General features: G+C 36.4%; 1 protein-coding gene across 2 annotated transcripts in view; it reads left to right on the forward strand.

The window, feature by feature from the left end:
- Window positions 1-19,211, forward strand: part of PPP1CB (protein phosphatase 1 catalytic subunit beta) — a 35,393-nt gene that overhangs the window by 10,498 nt on the left and 5,684 nt on the right. For both annotated transcript variants that reach the window (XM_055400925.2, XM_055400926.2), the window contains exons 3-7: window positions 8,195-8,326; window positions 9,857-10,087; window positions 12,045-12,149; window positions 13,556-13,627; window positions 17,845-17,996. In XM_055400925.2, coding sequence (XP_055256900.1) covers window positions 8,195-8,326; window positions 9,857-10,087; window positions 12,045-12,149; window positions 13,556-13,627; window positions 17,845-17,996 — 692 coding nt within the window. The remainder of the gene's footprint in view (window positions 1-8,194; window positions 8,327-9,856; window positions 10,088-12,044; window positions 12,150-13,555; window positions 13,628-17,844; window positions 17,997-19,211) is intronic.

Raw genomic sequence — 19,211 nt, forward strand, 5'->3', positions numbered from 1 at the left:
GTTAGAACTGTGGTTTGAGCTTAGAAAATAGTACTCAGTGCAAAACTGTGAGGGAGTAAAAATCTCACTTGTTTTAACTCTTGACAGCCCTGAAACTGTATAAAGCAACCTGACATTTGCTTGTGACCCAGGCAACATTAGTTGTTAAAGTGACTTAGTATAGTATATGTTTCACATACAAGGTTTTTTGTTTTGGGGTTTTTTTTTTGCATTTTAATTTTAGGTTTTAACTGAGAAACATTATTAGGTTTGTAGCAGAATCTAATTTATAAAACCTTCTCTCTGTTTGATAGTAGTGATCGGGGGTTACTCTTCTCATTCAGAAAAATTTCAGTATCAGCCCTAAGTCTTAAAAAAAAAAATCAGTAAAACTTCATCACTACTGAACTGCTCTGTGGTAGGGCAACTCAGGATATTCAGCTTTTATTTCTCGCAAACATTTGTGGAACCAACAGTGGTTAGGTTTATGAGAGCTAATGAAGTATACCATTGGTATCGCTGGTTCAGTAGTGTGATTAGAATCTTTTTCCACTCAGTAACTGCACCATAAACTTTAAATACCTTCAGTTTTTACAGGCTTTTTAAAATTATCCAACTAAGTCTGTCTTTTTTTGCTCCATGCATAGTTTTACCTCCATCGTTGTTTTGGGTTTGTTTGGCTTCTTTGGGAAAAAAAATTTTTTTTAGGCCACATGGTGTGGACTATGGCATCTTAGTTCCCCCACCAGGGTTTGAACCACATTGCTTCCCACCCCCACCCCACTCCCTGCCGTGGAAGTGTGGAGTATTAGCCACTGAACCTCCAGGGAAGTCCCTCTTTGAAAATATTCTTGCCTGTGGTTATTCCACTCATACTGTTCATAGAGGCTTACTTTTCCATCATTTCAAATTCAGTATTGGCTCCTCAGATAAGCAACAAATAAGTATTGACAATATCTGTGATCTCATCAAGAGCCAATGAAACTACTCAAAATTGTTTTTTAACTGATTATTGATGTTGCTTCCAATGTTGTCAAATCTTCAAGAGCTGTTTTTACAGAAAGACTTCAATAAATACATATAGTTTTGGGACATATTTCTTTGGCTTTTTCAAACAAACATGATTTAATTAAGTCGCCATTAGTAAATGGCTTTCCTCACTTGCTAATACATGAATCAGTTGGAAACTTACTTCCATTGCAGCCTAATTTCTATTTTTGTGAAGAAATTCTGCTGTGATGAGATTCTGTTTAAATTTTTTTTTTTTAAGTTTTGTTACTTTAACTGTGAGTTGGGAATGTTGTGACGAGTGCTCAGTTTCCTAATGTTAACACGTTTTATTCTTTTAGCTGGAAAGTCATAAATATAATGCCTGGTAGTCTAATTCAGTAACAGCCTACACTCCATTGTGCCTTAGACATTCACATTCCACTTTTCTTCCTTTGGACATGATGAGTATGCACTAGTAATAAAAGTAAAATAAAATGGCACTCAAGACATTGTTGAGTTATAGCTGTATCTCTGCAATTTCTAGAACCTTGGGAAGCAATGCAAAGCCATGAGGGTACCCCATGTACTCGCTGCCACAACTCCTCAACTCTGCCATTGTAGCGTGAAAGTACCTGTAGGTATTGATAATACATAAATGAGTGAGAGTGGTTCTGTTCCAGTAAAACTTCATTTATGAATGCTAACATTTGAATTTCATGTAACTTTTATGTGTCACAAAGTATTTTTTCCCACCTCCCCCACCAGCTGTTATTAAAGATATGTAAAGGACCAAATTTCACCTCGGACCGTAGTGTCTTCCCCCCTTTCTGTTGTAAACATGATTTTGCAGAAAGATTGCTTTATCAGGAGTCAGGATACTTTGGTGCTCACACCCAAGTTGCATGACTGATTCATTCACATAATGTATGGAGTTATGGCCCTTAATGTCCTTGGCAAAGTAGTTCTCAAAGTTCTTTATAAAATCGTATGCATTTCTAGTGTATACCCAATAATCATATTTTGTGTACTTACTATTTTCACTTGAGCAGAGGGTTTTGTTCTTTAAGAGAGAAGAAGTACCAGTGAGTTCACCAGTCACTCCTAGAGGCATAGGGGAATAGACTCCAAATAAAAAGTGGCAATCTTACTGGACTAAAGAGGAGAGGTGGAAGTCTGGGGCAACTAAAGCAGTTGAAACTTAAGTCCTGAAGAGGAGAGAATCACATAGACTCTAACCTCAGAATTTGTAGTCGAGTCCCCCTAAAGTCATTGACTTCTAAGATACACACATGCAAGAGAAAATTCTAAGAAACCCAGAAGAATCTGAGCAGAGTTTCCAGCATTGTCCAGTACCTGCGTGGCAACAAAGTAAGAGAGACTATATTGTACCCTGAGTTTTCCATTGAGACCTCCATCATGGCCAAGATTGAGGGCAAAATGAAATAGACCAGCCCTCAAGAAAATGTGGGTGCATTATTGCCACGCTTTCTGCTGCTAAAGGAAACAACCCTCTATGGAGAAGATGTCATAAAAAACTACTACAATTATTCATCCATAATCAAGTAGTTCATTCAGTGAAATACTACAGGAATGCCCACATATTTAATGGACCCAAAAAAAAGAGGAAAAAAAGGTATAAATCCACCTTATATAATTCATATTTTAGAGATGTCACACAGACTTTAAGATAACTGATTTAATATGCTCAAGGTAAAGAGGAAAGGAAAAATTTTATCAGAGACCTGGAAACTCTATAACCAAAAAAATACATTAACTAAAATTAAGAATTTGGTAGTTGTGTTTACATACTAGCAAATTAGAAACAGCAGAGTAGAGGAGTAGTAAACTAGGGAAAGATAGTTGAGTGGAAATTCTGCAGCGCTGAGAGAGAAAAAATAAAGGGGGAATACAGAAAGAAGGCAACAGAAGACAATGGAAAAGTTTAACATGTCACCTCACACCTGTCAGAATGGCTGTTATCAAAAAGAGAACAAAGAACAAGTTTTGGCAAGGATATGGATGAAAGGACATGCTGGTGTACTGTTGAGGGTGGGAGGTAAATTGATGCAGCCACTACAGAAAACAGAATGGAGGTTCCTCAAAATATTAAAAATAAAACTACTGTAGGATCCAGCAATTCTACTTCTGGGTATGTATCTAAAGAAAACAAAAATACTAATTTGGAAAGACACATGCACCTCTGTGTTAGTTGCAGCATTATTTACAATAGCCAAAATGTGGGAACAGTGAATGGATAGAGAAGATATGGTGTGTGTGTTTGTGTTGTGGACTATTAGCCGTGCAAAAGAATGAAGTCTTGTCATTAGTGACAACAGGAATGGACCTGGACAGTATTTTGCTAAGTGAAATAAGTCAGACAAAGACAAATACTATGTGATTTCACTTGGATGTGGGAGCTAAGAAAACAAAGCAGGTGAACAAACGAAACAGAAACACAGTCATAGAACAAACGGATGGTGGCTGGGAGCGGGGGCTAAGAGAAATAGACGAGGAAGGTTAAGAGGTGCAAACCTCTCGGTTTAAAAGTAAATGAGTCAAGAGTGTGAAAGGTACAGTTTGGGGAATACAGTCCGTGCCTTTGTATGGTGACAGATGGAAACTAAACGTTTTGAAATGTATAGAAACAGCGCATCACGCATCACTCGCTGTGTTGCACCAGGAACTAACAGTGTTGCGGATCAAGTATACTTCAAAAACAAGCAAACTTGTAGGAAACAAAGATCATATTTGTGGTTACCAGAGGAGGGAAATTGATTCAAGGTAGTCAGAAGGTACAAACTTGCAGTTATGAGATACATACTGGGTATGTAATATACAACATGATAGTTACAATCAGCACTGCTGTATATTATATATGAAAACTGTTTAGAGAGTGGATCCCAGGGAGTTGCCTGGCCATCCAGGGCTTAGGACTCTGCACTTTCACTGCACAGGGCCCAGGTTCAGTCCCTGGTGGGGGACCTAAGATCCCACAAGCTACACGCACAGCCATAAAAGAGAAAGAGTGGAACCTGGGAGTTCTTATCACAAGAGAAAAAACTTTTTTTCTGTTTTATTTTGTTTCAATGTGAGATGATGGCTATTCACTAAACTTAATTATGGTAATCATTTTGTGGTATTCTCCTTAAACTTATACAGAGGTGTATGCCAATTATATCTCAATAGAACTGGAAGAAAAAAAAAACTTTTAAGGGGGAGGAGAAGAATTTTGACCTTTATTCCACACCATATACAAAATTAAGGTAGATTATTGAATGAGTTAGGCTAAACAATAAAGTATATAAAAGGTTTAAAAGGAAACATAAGGAAATACTTCAGAGAAGGCAAACATTTCTTGAATATGATGCAAGACACCAAAAAAAAATTTAAGATGGATTTAAATACATTAAAGTATATCAGTTTATCAAAGGTAGCATTAAGAGAATGAAATTTTCTTGGGCTCCAAAATCACTGCATATAGTGACTGCAGCCATGAAATTAGAAGACACTCTCTCCTTGGAAGAAAAGCTATGACCAACCTGGACAGCATATTAAGAAGCAGAGACATGGCCGACAAAGGTCCGCCTAGTTAAAGCTATGGTTTTTTTCAGTAGTCGTGTATTGATGTGAGAGTTGGACCATAAAGAAAGCTGAGTGCCAAGGAATCGATGCTTTTAAACTGATGTTGAAGAAGACTCTTGAGAGTCCCTTGGACTGCAAGGAGATCCAACCAGTCCATCCTAAAGGAAATCAGTCCTGAGTATTCATTGGAAGGACTGATGCTGAAGCTGAATACTTTGGCCAATACTTTGGCCACCTGATGCGAAGAACTGACTCATTGGAAAAGACCCTGATGCTGGGAAAGATTGAAGGCAGAAGAAGGGGACAACAGAGGATGAGGTGATTGGATGGCATCACTGACTTGATGGACATGAGTTTGAGCAAGCTCCAGGAGTTAGTGGTGGACAGGGAAGCCTGGCGTGCTGCAGTCCATGGGGTCACCCGCAACTGAGCAAGTGAACTGAAACTGGGAGAAGATACTTACAATGTATCCAACAAAGAATTCATCTGGAGTATGTAAACAATTCCTACAAATCAGTTAAGTCCAGTTTTAAAGAATGAACAAAAGACTTAAAATGAACTTCACACAAAAAAAGGATGTCCCAGTGGCCTATTGAGCATATGTAAAGGGTAATGCAAACCAAAATCTCACTGGATATCACTACAACCAACAAATTGACTAAAATTGTTGACGAAGTAGAGCAGCATTACTGGTGGGATTGTAAATTGGTTTAACCATTCTAGGAAACTGGTGGTGTCTGCTTCTTAATAAAGCTAAGTCTTCCTGTGACCCAGCAATCCTCCTGTTATATGTATACCAAGAGAAATGTACATGAATATTCATAGCATTCATAATAGCCTCAAACAGGAAATGACCCAAATAGAGTAGATAAATATATTTTGGTGTATTCATATAAGAAAATACTTCAAATGGCTGCTAAATACAACATGCATGAATCTCACAGATGACAGGGAACAGAAGAGTGTATACTATTTATAAATTTATACTGTAAATTTCTATTTATCTAAAATTCAAAAACAGGTTAGACTATGCTGGAAGAAATAAGAATAGTAACCTTGGGCATTATTTTTGAATGGTTGGGGCTTAAGGGAGCCTTGGGCTCCTGGAAGTTTTCTGTGTCTTGATCTGGGTGGTTGCCTAGGTGTATACATAAAGTGTACTTTATATAATAGCTCAATCGATGTTTAAACAGTAATAGTACAGTAGATATTTGCTGTAACAGAATTTTCACCTGGCTTGCACTTATTACCTGCCGAAAAAAAATTTTTCTCTGGGAAATTTTTGACTAAAAAATTTTATGTGGTGGACTAGAAAGAGTATTGACTTTTGAGTTTGAAGACCTTGTTCTCAATTCCTTTCTGCTGCTTTTTACTCCTCTAGTAATCTTGTGCAAATTATTTTAATCTCTTTCTGTTACTGTAGAATGTAGGTAGTAACTTCCCTTTTTAATTCCCAGGATTCCAAAAGGATTAAATGAGATGATCGATGTGAAGTTGCTTTGCACTAAATTAATTATGCAGATATGTAGTATCTTCATAATCTAAAGACCCTTGGGTCTAGGTTCATAAACCCACCTTCTGTAATTCCTCATGAATGTTGTGATAGTGATATAGTTCCCCTGTGTAACAGATTGCCTTAATTTATTCCTTTTTATCAGATAACTGAGAATTCTGAAGTGTTCTTGGAAGTCTTGCAGTATGCACTGGTGGGAGCATGACTTTTGCATTGAAAGACAGTGGGATTGTCCTGAGCGGTCTACCCTATTCTCCCAATCATTTTGCTGATGTATTCCTAAAATTTGGTCATGTGTCAGGAGCTTAACCTTTGGCAGAACCTTTAGCTTCTCTAAAGTTCATCAACTTTTAGAAGTGATTGCTTATGAAAGTCGCTGTTTTATTTGCCTGTGGAGAGTAGGGGAGCTATTACCAATTACAATTTTAAGAAAGTACTGATTGCAAGGTATCTCCTAACTTTTAGAGATATTAATTTGGAAAAAGCATGCAGTGAAATACAAGAGATTTTGGCAAATTTTTAGTTTCTGTAGATTAGCATGACTTAAAAGTTGAAGCATTTTTAGCCCTGTAAAAATGTTAGTTGAAGTGTACCTAATTGTAACTTAAATCACTTGCATGGGAGGCCAGAATTAAAGACAGAGCTTACAGAGGAAATAAAGCAAATATGAGATAAAACATTCACCACTGGAATTTAGACACTTTAACACATCAAAGTGACCCACACTAGTCTTAATTTGCTTAATAATCATTGCCATCAAATTAAAACTAAATTTTGATAACCAAGAAGTGTTTTATTACTACAGAATCACAGCAGAAATTGTGGAAACTTCTATGAGAGCCCAAAGTATTTTGTTTGTATTGTCCATTGGTGTCATCTCTAAATAATTACTTTTAGGTGTGTGTTTGTCATCTGAAAGCCCCCAGAAACCTTTAATCCTTCAAAGAGAATACTTTTTGCCTCCTAAAACTAAAATAGATAGGTATTTGATGCACTGATGGTAAAATCTTTTTTGTAATCATTTCCCACATTAAAATTTTTGTACCAAGATTAATAATTGCTCCTGTTCCAGGGCGTTGAATCTAAGTATTTTAGATAGTTAGCGGAAGATAAAAAGTTGTGTCTTCATATTTAAAAAATTCAAATGATTACAGAAAGTAGGTAATTGATTGAGAACTAGTACTTACTGTAGAAGTAAGACTAAGTTCCCATAGTAAAAGCCGTTCTGATCATTGTTTGAATTTCAGAAATGGTCTTACCATCATCATATTTGCTTAAAACACATTTCAACATTGTCTCTTTGTTATATTATTATATTAATGGATTATATATATGAATAGGATTTTGCAGGGTTAGAGGCTTTTTTTTTAAGCCTTTTTCAACCTGACAAATCCACAATTTTTAGCAAGAAATGTACGGACTGGTAAATGGGAAGTAAGTCATGGGGGTATATAAACATGTAGTCTCTGTTTTCTTTAATAAATGCTTTTTCACAGTAAGATTGGCAGCTCACAGTGTATTTAAAGAGAAAGAGCCAGTAGGGAAGGTAACAATGAGAGGAAATGATTACAAGTTCAGTTCAATGGGCAAGGGCTTCCCTTGTGGCTCAGCTGGTAAAGAATCCGCCTGCGATGCGGGAGACCTGGGTTTGATCCCTGGGTTGGGAAGATCCCTTGGAGGGGGAAAGGCTACCCACTCCAGTATTTTGGCCTGGAGAATTCCATGGATGACTGAGCAACTTTCCCTTTATTTTCAGTAGAGCAAATAAGGGAATTCTGCATGGACCATGCCTCCCCACTCCATCCCAGAAGTTACTGGGAACCATATTAATTAATGAGTTTTAGTTACTTGAGCTGCAAGGCCTCAAATTGACCCCTGGAGAACAAAGAAGACCACATTCCCATGGCAGCAGCCTTAAGGAGCATTGGAAACCAGCAACAGTGAGGATAGAGAGAAGCCAAAGATCATAGAGTAACCTGCTGTTAGCCATGGAACACAACAGGGTATCTGGTAGTTCGCTGCCCATGTGAATCTTCTGATATTCAGAATATAGGCATGATGCCTTTTTTAAGAATTACTATTTTATGGATAAATTTTAGAAAACTGACCATTTTATTTACTGTTTACCAGTACGAGGATGTCGTCCAGGAAAGATTGTACAGATGACTGAAGCAGAAGTTCGGGGCTTATGTATCAAGTCTCGGGAGATCTTTCTCAGCCAGCCTATTCTTTTGGAATTGGAAGCACCACTGAAAATTTGTGGTATGTAAACGGGTCAAGTTGGAAACAATCTCTTTTGAATCTACTGAAGATGAATTAGAGAAAACATCTAAAAAGTTTTGTGAAAAAAAGGTTTGCTAGGTTTTATTACATACAATTGTAGAAGTTGAGACTTTGAGAAAATGACAAGTTAGAGATGAGAAGAAAATGTTTACTGTATATACAGCAGATTAAAAGATTGCTGGTCACACTCTACAAAGAGTTCTTAGAAATAAAAAGACAATACAATAAAAAAAAAATTGGGAGCAGATTGTAGAAGAGATTCAAATGACCAGTAAACATTAAGATTCTCAGACTCACTAGTAATCAGTGAGATGCAACTTAAAAACAAATCTGGGACTCTGATGAAATTGGGGGGGGAAATGTCAAAAATTGTTATCTATTGTTATCAAGGATACGGATTCGAGTACACAGGTATAGAATTTTGGGGGTCGATATGGCCGTATCCACGGTCTTCTAACTTAGTTTTGATTGTTTTTATTTTGAAGATTATATAACTATACAATTTATATTTGATCTTTCAAGTCTTAAATTGGCTTTTGGCCAAAGGGAAAAACTTAAACCTTAAGTTAACATATTGTTGCAATTGGAAAAACTGATGGCACAGAAAAGCATTTTTCTATAGTTTATATAACAGTAGGATGTGGTATGTATAATGTATTGTACTGACTTTTGGTTTGATAATGCAGTTTTTCTTTTATCACATAGCTTTTATGAACTTAACCAGCAGCTTTTGAAGAGATAGTTGAAATTGTGTGGAAATGATCAGTCCCTTCTATGAATTAAATGAAGCAAATTAAAAGTCATCTTAAAATTTAAGTGACTCAGTAGTCTCAACAAGATAGTCTTTACATGCTTTCATACAGAAATAATTTGAAAGTAATAGAAGTTATTTATACTAAATATTTCTTAAGTTTTTGCTGTTTGCTCACTACTAGGCATAAAAAAAGTGGACCTAAGTTAAATTACCAGATAATGAATGTAACTGTATTAGTATATAACAAATTACCCCCAAACTTTGTGACTTAACATGAATTTGTCACGTCACAGTGTCTGTGGGGTAAAAATTCAGGCAGAGCTTAGCTAGATCTTCTGGTTTTGAGTCTCTCACAAGACTACAGTCAAGATGCCATCTGGGCCTGTAATCATCTCAGGACTCAATTGTGAAAGGATTCAGTTCCTTATGGGCCAGTGGACTGAAGACCTCAGTTCCTAAGGCCCATGGCCTCCTTTAGTTCTTTATCAGGTATGCTTCTCCGTAAGGCAGCTGCATCATCGAGCATGAGAGAAGGCAAGAGAAAGTGCAGGCAAGATGGGAATTGTAACCCAGTCTCAGAAGTGACAGCCCATCTCACTTTTGCTGTATCTTCTTCGTTAGAAGTAAGTCACTAGTTACAGCGCACATTCAGGAGAGAGGATTACATAAGGGTATAAACATTGAGAATCATTTCATAGAAGCTGCTTTACCACAGTAACCTTAAACTTTCTGAAACTGGCTTTTTCTATTTTTAGGAGATATTCATGGACAGTATACAGATTTACTGCGATTATTTGAATATGGGGGTTTCCCCCCAGAAGCCAACTATCTTTTCTTAGGAGATTATGTGGACAGAGGAAAGCAGTCTTTGGAAACAATCTGCTTGCTATTGGCTTATAAAATCAAATATCCAGAAAACTTCTTTCTCTTAAGAGGAAACCATGAGTGTGCTAGCATCAATCGCATTTATGGATTCTATGATGAATGTAAGTAAAAATAAAAGCATTTCTTTTTAATTGGAAAATTCTCTAATAGTTTTCCATTTCAGAAGAGTTCTTTCAAGTTTTAAAAAAATACGATCAAGCAGAAGACCAAGAAGAGAGCCTTTCATGGAAGAGGAACCTGAAACTGGGAAACATGTTATTAGTTAAATAGGTTCCTTAGGCTCTCCTCGGTCATGTTGTTTCAGGTTGACTGCAGCTTACTCAGCTGAAAGGCCCTCTTATAATTAGTTTATGTAGTAAAAATATCCAAGTGGAGCAGAGGTCCCTATAGGTAGTAAGTAGCCCGTTTCTAGTCTCCATTAAGGTTTTAGTTTTCTTGTGATATGATGAAAACTCTTGTCAAGCCTGTGTCACAAAAAATATTGAGAAGTTCTAAGAAATTATTTAAAATTTGAAGTTTATTAGAATTTTAGTCTGTACCTATAAGGATGTTGCATACTCTGGTCCTTATTTTGTTGTACTCTTTTTCATCAGTAGAAATCACTGGTTTGCTGTTGTGTGGTGGTATTGCCAAGTGTTACAGATGACCCCATTACATTTGACTTTGGTCTTTTTGCTTTTGGTTAGGTTATGGAAGTGAATGGGCTTCCCTTGGTTGGGAAGATCCCCTGGAGAAGGGAATGGCAACCCACTCAAGTATTCTTGCCTGGAGAGTTCCATGGATAAAGGAGCCTGGCGGGCTGCAGTCCATGGGGTCGCAGAGTTGACGCGACTGAGCAACTAACTTAATGAGAGAGTGAATGAACATATGTTTGATTAATTAAAAGTTAGAACCAATTAACAATGATTTTCAAACGGAATTTTGTTTTTCAGTGCTGAATTCTCCATTAGAATCTATTTTTTCTTTTTTCCATCCTTAATTATGGTAGAGCTATTAGAACCCCTATCTCTTTGATTCATGTAATCATTTATTTGACAAACTTTTGAGGATGTATTATATGCCAGGCACTATTCTAAATACTAGGAATGCAACAGTGCTCAAGAGAGATGATCTCTATTCTTATGGAGTTTACATTCTAGTAGGAATGATTTTATATTGCATTTTTATTTCTAAGGTCTAGTGTATGGTTTCAGTTGTTTAAATCAGACCAGTAGACAGGAAGTGGATTGCAGCACACCAGGCTATAACCACTTTTCTAAAGCTATATCAGAAATAGAGGTGTATTATTAAAGGATAAAATATGGACTTGAATACTCTTAAGGATAGAAATGAAATGGATGTGAGAGCAGCTTGTAAACACTTTCAGTTGTGCTTGTTCATTGAGAGAAAGGTTATGACATAAAAAGCATGGAAAATGAGTGCTTTGTGTCTTTTATTCCTCCCCTTGGTTGGTTGTTTCAACTTACTACCAAATTCAGTAAACTCAGTAAGTCCAAAAAGGTGAACATTTTAAGATTGTCTTTGTTGTAGTTCTTGATGTTAGACTACAGCAAAGTTATAGCCTTTGTGTCTCTTTGTCCTCGCTATGGTGCCAAGTAGAAACTTACTCAAAAGTTAAGCACCTGGAAATTCTTCTTTCTTGGCATCAAGTTTATACCATGTTACCAGGGCATTGAAGTTGAAACAGACAGTCTCCAGAGGCACTCTTTTCACTTCTGCTTACTTATTTGGCTAGGTATTTAACATGTTGAATGGAAAAAATTAATAATCTGTTAGATTGTTTAGAGATGCTATATTATAGTGATCTTAAAAGGCGAAAATGTTTGATTTGTTTCATAAAACACCTGGCAAAGTCTTTTTAGTCTTCATAATTTTACTGAAGGTGCTGAATGTTTATTATATGTATTACCCTAAAAGTATACAAGTGACATTCATTATAGAAAAAAACAAGTACGAGGTGAAACATAAGAAAATTGGAATCATATATAAGTCTGTGGCTGTGAGAATAACTAATGAGAACAGTTTTAGATTTGTACTATTTGCTTGTCCTTTTTTTAGGCAAACGAAGATTTAATATTAAGTTGTGGAAGACCTTCACTGATTGTTTCAACTGTCTGCCTATAGCTGCCATTGTGGATGAGAAGATCTTCTGTTGTCATGGAGGTAGACTAGTAAATCTGCCTTGTGGACTTTTCTTCTTTTTTTTCCCTTATTTAGAAAGGGCCTGTGTTTATTGAGGTGCTGTGGGAAAACAAAGCAGTGCTTGTTTGAAAACTCAAGTGATTAAAACTTTTAAACATAGCCAAAAATATCTTTTAATAACTAGAAATTTGTGGTTATTTATACATAATGAAAATGCAGATTTAGTACTTGTCTTTAAAGAATTTCATATATGAGGAGGATGACCAGAGTTTTGTTTGAAAAAAATGTCTTTCCTTTGCCTCAGTTTTTATAGAAAACTATCAGTGAAAATGCAAGGATCATGACTATTTTCCTGTCTCTATTAAATGCCTTTCATCAGAATTCACATGTAATTGAGTTTAATATTCTCACATGCCACGAGTTCTAGGCTTTATGTACTATGTCTGCTTTAGTCCTAAAAGTGATAATAGAATGATAAATATATGACAGTTTATTTGAAAAACTAACATGTCTAGCAGTTGGCTGGATACCATGAAAATATATAGATAGTGTATGATCTGACTATCTTGAAGCATTTTAAAACCTGTTGATAAAACATTTTCAAAACAGATACTTGAGTAATGAAAGGAATTTATGTCAGAGTACTTGTTGACAATGATTATAATGAAAAATCAGGAAAGGAGAGAATTGTTGGGCAAACATTTATGGAAGCTTGGGTTTTGGAGATGAAAAGGACGTGAGAGTCTTTCTAGTTGAAGGACTATGTGAGGGCTGCCCCAACTAGAATGTCAAATACATTTTGGAGAATGATGGGATCAGATTTTAGAGATGTGAGCACTGGGCAAAGGAGTTTGTTGAATGGTTTAATAACCATATTGGGTTTTTGTACAGGGAGATAATTTAATGAAAATAGTTTTTCATCAGTGTGCAGGAAGAATTAAGGTAGAAAAACGCTAAAAGATAGATGTATGTGTCTTAGCCTGAGGTAATAAGTTGTTTATTCTTAGATAGAACATAATTTACTGTGTTAGTTGAAACATTGTACAGTAAACACTAGACATTTAGGAAATGTTTACGATTAAGTGGTAAGAAGATGTGGCCAAACTTCTTAGTAGGAAGGACTAGAATTGAGTGCCTTCCTATGAAGGGCAAGGAATGGTTGGAAAGAAAGAAAAGTGGTAGGATTTTCCCTTGAAAAATCTTTTGAAATGAAAAGGAGTTTTATTTCTCTGGTAGGGAAAAATAGGGAAGACCTAATCATAATGTTCTTCTATATCAAGGTGGGATTCTATTTAATAACCCAGTGTTTTAAAGATAACATTGAAAGGAATGCTTGAAAGTATGTGAATCTACTTTGATTAAATGCTTTTTATTTGGAGTGAAAATTTTTTAGATATCAGTACTGTGAGTCCTGTTTTCATTTATAGGACTGTCACCAGACCTGCAATCTATGGAGCAGATACGGAGAATTATGAGACCCACTGATGTCCCTGATACAGGTTAAGTATATAGAGAAGTTTAATCTTTTGTGTGTGTGTGTATGGTCACACCATGCAGCATGCAAAATCTTAGTTCACCAAACAGGGATCAAACCTGTGCCCCCTACATTGGGAGCACCTGGGAAGTCACTTAATCAATTTTTAATGTAAAATGTTGGTATATTTGAACTTTTTTATGTTTAATGAAAATAGGATGCTGGGAAGGATTGGGGGCAGGAGGAGAAGGGGACGACAGAGAATGAGATGGCTGGATGGCATCACCGACTCGATGGACATGAGTTTTTGAGTGAACTCCGGGAGTTGGTGATGGACAGGGAGGCCTGGCGTGCTGTGATTCATGGGGTCGCAAAGAGTCTGACACGACTGAGCGACTGAACTGAACTGACTGAGGACGGTATTGTGTAACAGAGCTTTGTTTTAGTAGTCAATAAGCTAACTACAGATTACTTGGAATAATACAAAATATTTCACTCTCCACTAATTCCCCATAGTACAGAAGTTTTAGATTTTATTATAACTGTAATATGGTTCTGTCAAACTTATTTTTTGCCTAAGATCTTGCTATTTTTTGCTCAGTGTACTAAAGCATACTGAGAGCATAATGATATCACTCAGAATGCTACTCGTGACTAAACATTAACCATATAAATAGTTGTATAGATCCTCTTTTTTCAGTAAGCCACTGACATATTGCAGTACATTGTCTTCTAACAGAGTACCACTGTTTTTGTGTTATTTTTAAAAAATGCATTTTTCCGGATTTTGACTGTAATTTAGAATATACTTGACTAAACCTAATAGAAGCTAAGTAATAATAGAGTATTTATGTAAAATAAGGTACAACACAAATTTCAAGTGATTACATCTTGAGTGTTCCTGTTGATGGTATAGTTCAGGCATAAATCATTTTCAAAGATGGCATGTTAAGTTTCTCTTTCCATCATATTTTAATGGGAAATTTTTGAGATGCCATGAAATGGCTGTTTTGAGCTTTCATATTGTCCGTCATATTTAGAAATTTATTTTCTAAATTAATATTGTTGAAACAATAGCCTAATGATTATGATACTTGGTTTATAAACATTAAGCCTTGACTCTCAGATTCTTGTCTTGATTCCGTTAAGGTTGAAGAACGCCACATTGTTGTTGCTACGATTATTTGATTTTGTATGCATCCAGGCTGTTGCATTTTCCAAATAGTCCCGAAAGCCAACTACATTCTAGCTATTTTGTCATATAAAAATCATAGAATAGTATCTTAACCTCCTCACTGCTGCTTCTATGGAAACAGACTGGGAACTATGAGCATTACAGAGCTGTGTGTGTGTCTTTAAAGAATCAGCTTCTGATTCTTTAGAAACCAGAAAGAGCTTGTAAATTGAGACCATCCTAGTGGATTTATTATACTGGTGGATTTCTTATGACAGGAGCTTAGGAAATGATAGAAATGAAGTGTACATTGCCACCATTTCTACAATATGTTTCAGATACTTCCCCTACCAAGATAAGCTATATTGTGACTCAAAATGAAGACCTCCTTTTGTTATAAGCTGTATTAGTATATGGATTATCAAAAAAAACTTTGACCCCAACTCATTCTAAAAGTCTTCCCTTAGCATTTATTCATTGTACTTGAAGCTTAACCATTTCCTACTTCTAGGTTAATTCTTAACCTTTGAGAAGATCTGCTATTCTAATTTCTTCTTTTGTTTTGACAATACCTTTCCAATACTTATTGCTCATTCCTTCTCTGCCTGCATGTTAAATGTTTGATTTCTCAGAGTAGATTTATTGGTCTTCTTAGTTAACATTCCCAAGTCCCTCCTAAGATTTATACTACTGTTAGAATGATGAAGATGTTGTCGCTAAGTCACGTCCAACTTTTTTCAACCTAATGAACTGCAGTATGCCAGGCTTCCCTGTCCTTCACTATCTCCTGGAATTTCAGTTCAGTTCAGTTGCTCAGTTGTGTCTGACTCTGACTCCATGGACTGCAGCACGCCAGGCCTCCCTGTCCATCACCAACTCCTAGAGTTTACTCAGACTCATGTCCATTGATTCGGTGATGCCATCCAGCAATTTCATCCTCTGTCATGCCCTTCTCCTCCCGCCTTGAATTTTTCCCAGCATCAGGGTCTTTTCAGATGAGTCAGTTCTTTGCATCAGGTGGCCAAAGTACTGGAGTTTCAGCTTCAGCATCAGTCCTTCTGATGAATATTCAGGACTGATCTCCTTTAGGATGGACTGGTTGGATCTCCTTGCAGTCCAAGGGACTCTCATTAGTCTTCTCCAACACCATAATTCAGAATCATCAATTCTTCGACACTCAGCTTTCTTATAGTCCGAACTCTCACATCCATACATAACCAATGGAAAAACCGTAGCTTTGACTAAATAGACCTTTGTTGGCAAAGTAATGTCTCTGCTTTTTAATATGCTGTCTAGGTTGGTCATAGCTTTTCTTCCAAGGAGCAAGCATCTTTTAACTTCATATCTGCAGTCACCATCTGCAGGGATTTTGGAGCCCTAAAAAATAAAGTGTATCATTGTTTCCATTGTTTCCCCATCTATTTGCCTTGAAGTGATGGGACCGGATGCCATGATCTTAGTTTTCTGAATGTTGAGTTTTAAGCCAAGTTTTTCACTCTCCTCTTTCACTTTCATCAAGAGGCTCTTTAGTTCTTCACTTTCTGCCATAAAGGTGGTGTCATCTGCATATCTGAGGTTATTGATATGTCTCCCGGCAATCTTGATTCCAGCTTGTGTTTATCCTCATTCAGCCCAGAGTTTCTCATGAAGTACTCAGCATATAAGTTAAATAATCAGGGTGACAGTATACACCCTTGACGTACTCCTATCCCTATTTGGAACCAGCCTGTTGTTCCATGTCCAGTTCTAACTGTTGCTTCCTGACCTGCATACAGATTTCTCAAGAGGCAGGTCAGGTGGTCTGGTATTCCCATGTCTTTAAGAACTTTCCAGAGTTTGTTGTGGTCCACACAGTCAAAGACTTTGGCATAGTCAATAAAGCAGAAGTAGATGTTTTTCTGAAACTCTCTTGCTTTTTCTGTGATCCAGTGGATGTTGGTAATCTGATCTCTGGTTCCTCTGCCTTTTCTAAATTCATGTACTATTGAAGCCTGGCTTGGAGAATTTTGAGCATTGCTGTGGTAGTGTGTGAGATGAGTACAATTGTGCAGTAGTTTGAACATTCTTTGGCATTGCCTTTCTTTGGGATTGGAATGAAAACTGACCTTTTCCAGTCCTGTGGCCACTGCTGAGTTTTACAAATTTGCTGGCATGTTGAGTGCAGCACTTTCACAGCATTATCTTTTAGGATTTGAAATAGCTCGACTGGAATTCCATCACCTCCACTAGCTTTGTTCATAGTGATGCTTTCTAAGGCCCACTTGACTTCACATTCCAGGAGTTTGCTCACACTCATTGTCCATTGAGTCAGTGATGTCATCCATCCTCTGTCACCAATATTTAAATATTTTTAGCTCTATTTTTTTTAAGCCTGAAACATTACTATAAAGTCAAGGATTTGATCTGATTTTGTTCCTCCATACTTTATTTAAATCTTCCAGGCTTTTGTAGAAAATATTTTCTTCCCTCAAATTGATCTATAGATCAAATGTAGTTACAATGAAATCTCAGTTGGATTCACAGACTTAGACAAACTGATTCAGAGGTTTATATAGAGAAGAACAAAGGATTAAAAGTAACCAAGACAGTCCTGAAGAAAATTATTGAGTGGGGATAGACCTACTAAATGAAAAGATTTATTTAGAAACTAGTGTGTTGATGTCTTAGTGATAAAGTAGATTAATGGAATAGATTATAGCACCAGAAGCAGGATCGGTAGCTCTAAGGAAAGGGTGGAATTATTCAGGAAATGCTGCTGAATCAGTTGGTATCTATATAGAGAAACTATAGACAAAAGATGAAGAGCCTTTTCCAATATCATGTTTAGAGCATTCTGGGCATATATTTCTTACCTGTTTAAAGGGCTGGGGAGTACTACCTTGAGCCAGGCAACATTGTATATGTGTGATTACTTTAGCAAAAAATGTCTGAGTTTTATAGGCTGGGACACTAAGGAGCAATGATTGGCAGTATTTATTAAAAGGTAGAACAGGAGAAGAAATGTGATGTAGATATACTTTTATGTTATAAATTCTGTCTTTTCATTGCTGTGTTTTTATCCTTTAAAGGTTTGCTCTGTGATTTGCTGTGGTCTGACCCAGATAAGGATGTGCAAGGGTGGGGAGAAAATGATCGCGGTGTTTCCTTCACTTTTGGAGCTGATGTAGTCAGTAAATTTCTGAATCGTCATGATTTAGACTTGATTTGTCGAGCTCATCAGGTATGAAATACAAAACTTTTGGATGTTTTGGTATTTATTAACTTCATCCAGGTCTATGCCTTTTTTTGGGGGGAGAAAATTGAAATTTAAGAAAATTATTACAAGGAAAACAGAAGAGGTAAATCCGATACCTTGATTTCACAATTAATAACCTAATGATTAGTTAGCTCTTTCTTACCCTCTAAGAGGAAAGATATCAGAGGAATATATTTTTGCAGTGTATTGCAATACTAACAAATTTTTCAGTGCTTGTCTGCAACCTTCTAGAAATATTTGATCCTATTTTAATATGATAGTTACATATTATAGATAACAATCAAATACATTGTGTGGCTTTTGATAAGAATAGACCACACTCTAGAAAGACATTTTTGAGATCATTGGGAAGATCTGATTATAGACTGTGTGTTAGATACCAAGGAGTCATTGTTAATTGTTTTAGCTGCAATGAATTGTATTGTTATGTGAGAACGATGTCCATATTTTTCAGAAATGCATGCTCAAGTATGTAGTGCTAAGATATTTTAAAATACATCAGAAAAAGGAGCAGGAAGATAGATGAAATAAATGTAGAAAAGTCTTGGTAATTATTGAATCAGGGTGGTAAGTAAGTGTCCAGTCCTCATGCTCTCTAGAACATAACTGATTTGAAATACACTGAAAAGCATTTTTTTAAAATCTTTTTTAGCTGCTCTTACATATTTTAAATTTGTAACTATTTAAAGATTCCTTGTTTATTAAGGTAAAATTTATTGAGTTACTTATATGCTATATATACTTACATAGTTTTTTCGGCAGCTTTGTGCCCCATAAACCTTGACTGCTTCTACCTCTTTATGTGATCCTATGTGATAACACAGATGACAGGCCTCTCATTTTCTGTACATGTTGTACATCACATGCCCTTTTTTCTGTTAAAATTTTCTAGTTCAGTTGAATGAAGTCATATCCCCAAATTCTTTGCTTTTGGCAAAGTTATCTTTTAATCAGTGAACATTGTGTTTATATAAGATTTCTTGCTATTGTGTTGTTCAGTCGCTGAGTTGTGTCCAACTCTCTGACCCCCGTGGACTGCAGCACACCAGGCTCCTCTGTCCTCCACTATCTCCCAGAGTTTGCTCAGATTCATGTCCATTGAGTTGATGATGCTATCTAACCATCTCATTCTTTGCTTCTATCTTTTGCCATCAATCTTCCCAGGAAAAGTCTTTTCCA

Source organism: Moschus berezovskii, chromosome 11 (genome assembly GCF_049115385.1).
Source record: "Moschus berezovskii isolate FMDL1 chromosome 11, NW_MosBer_1.0, whole genome shotgun sequence".
Taxonomy (NCBI): Eukaryota; Metazoa; Chordata; class Mammalia; order Artiodactyla; family Moschidae; genus Moschus; species Moschus berezovskii.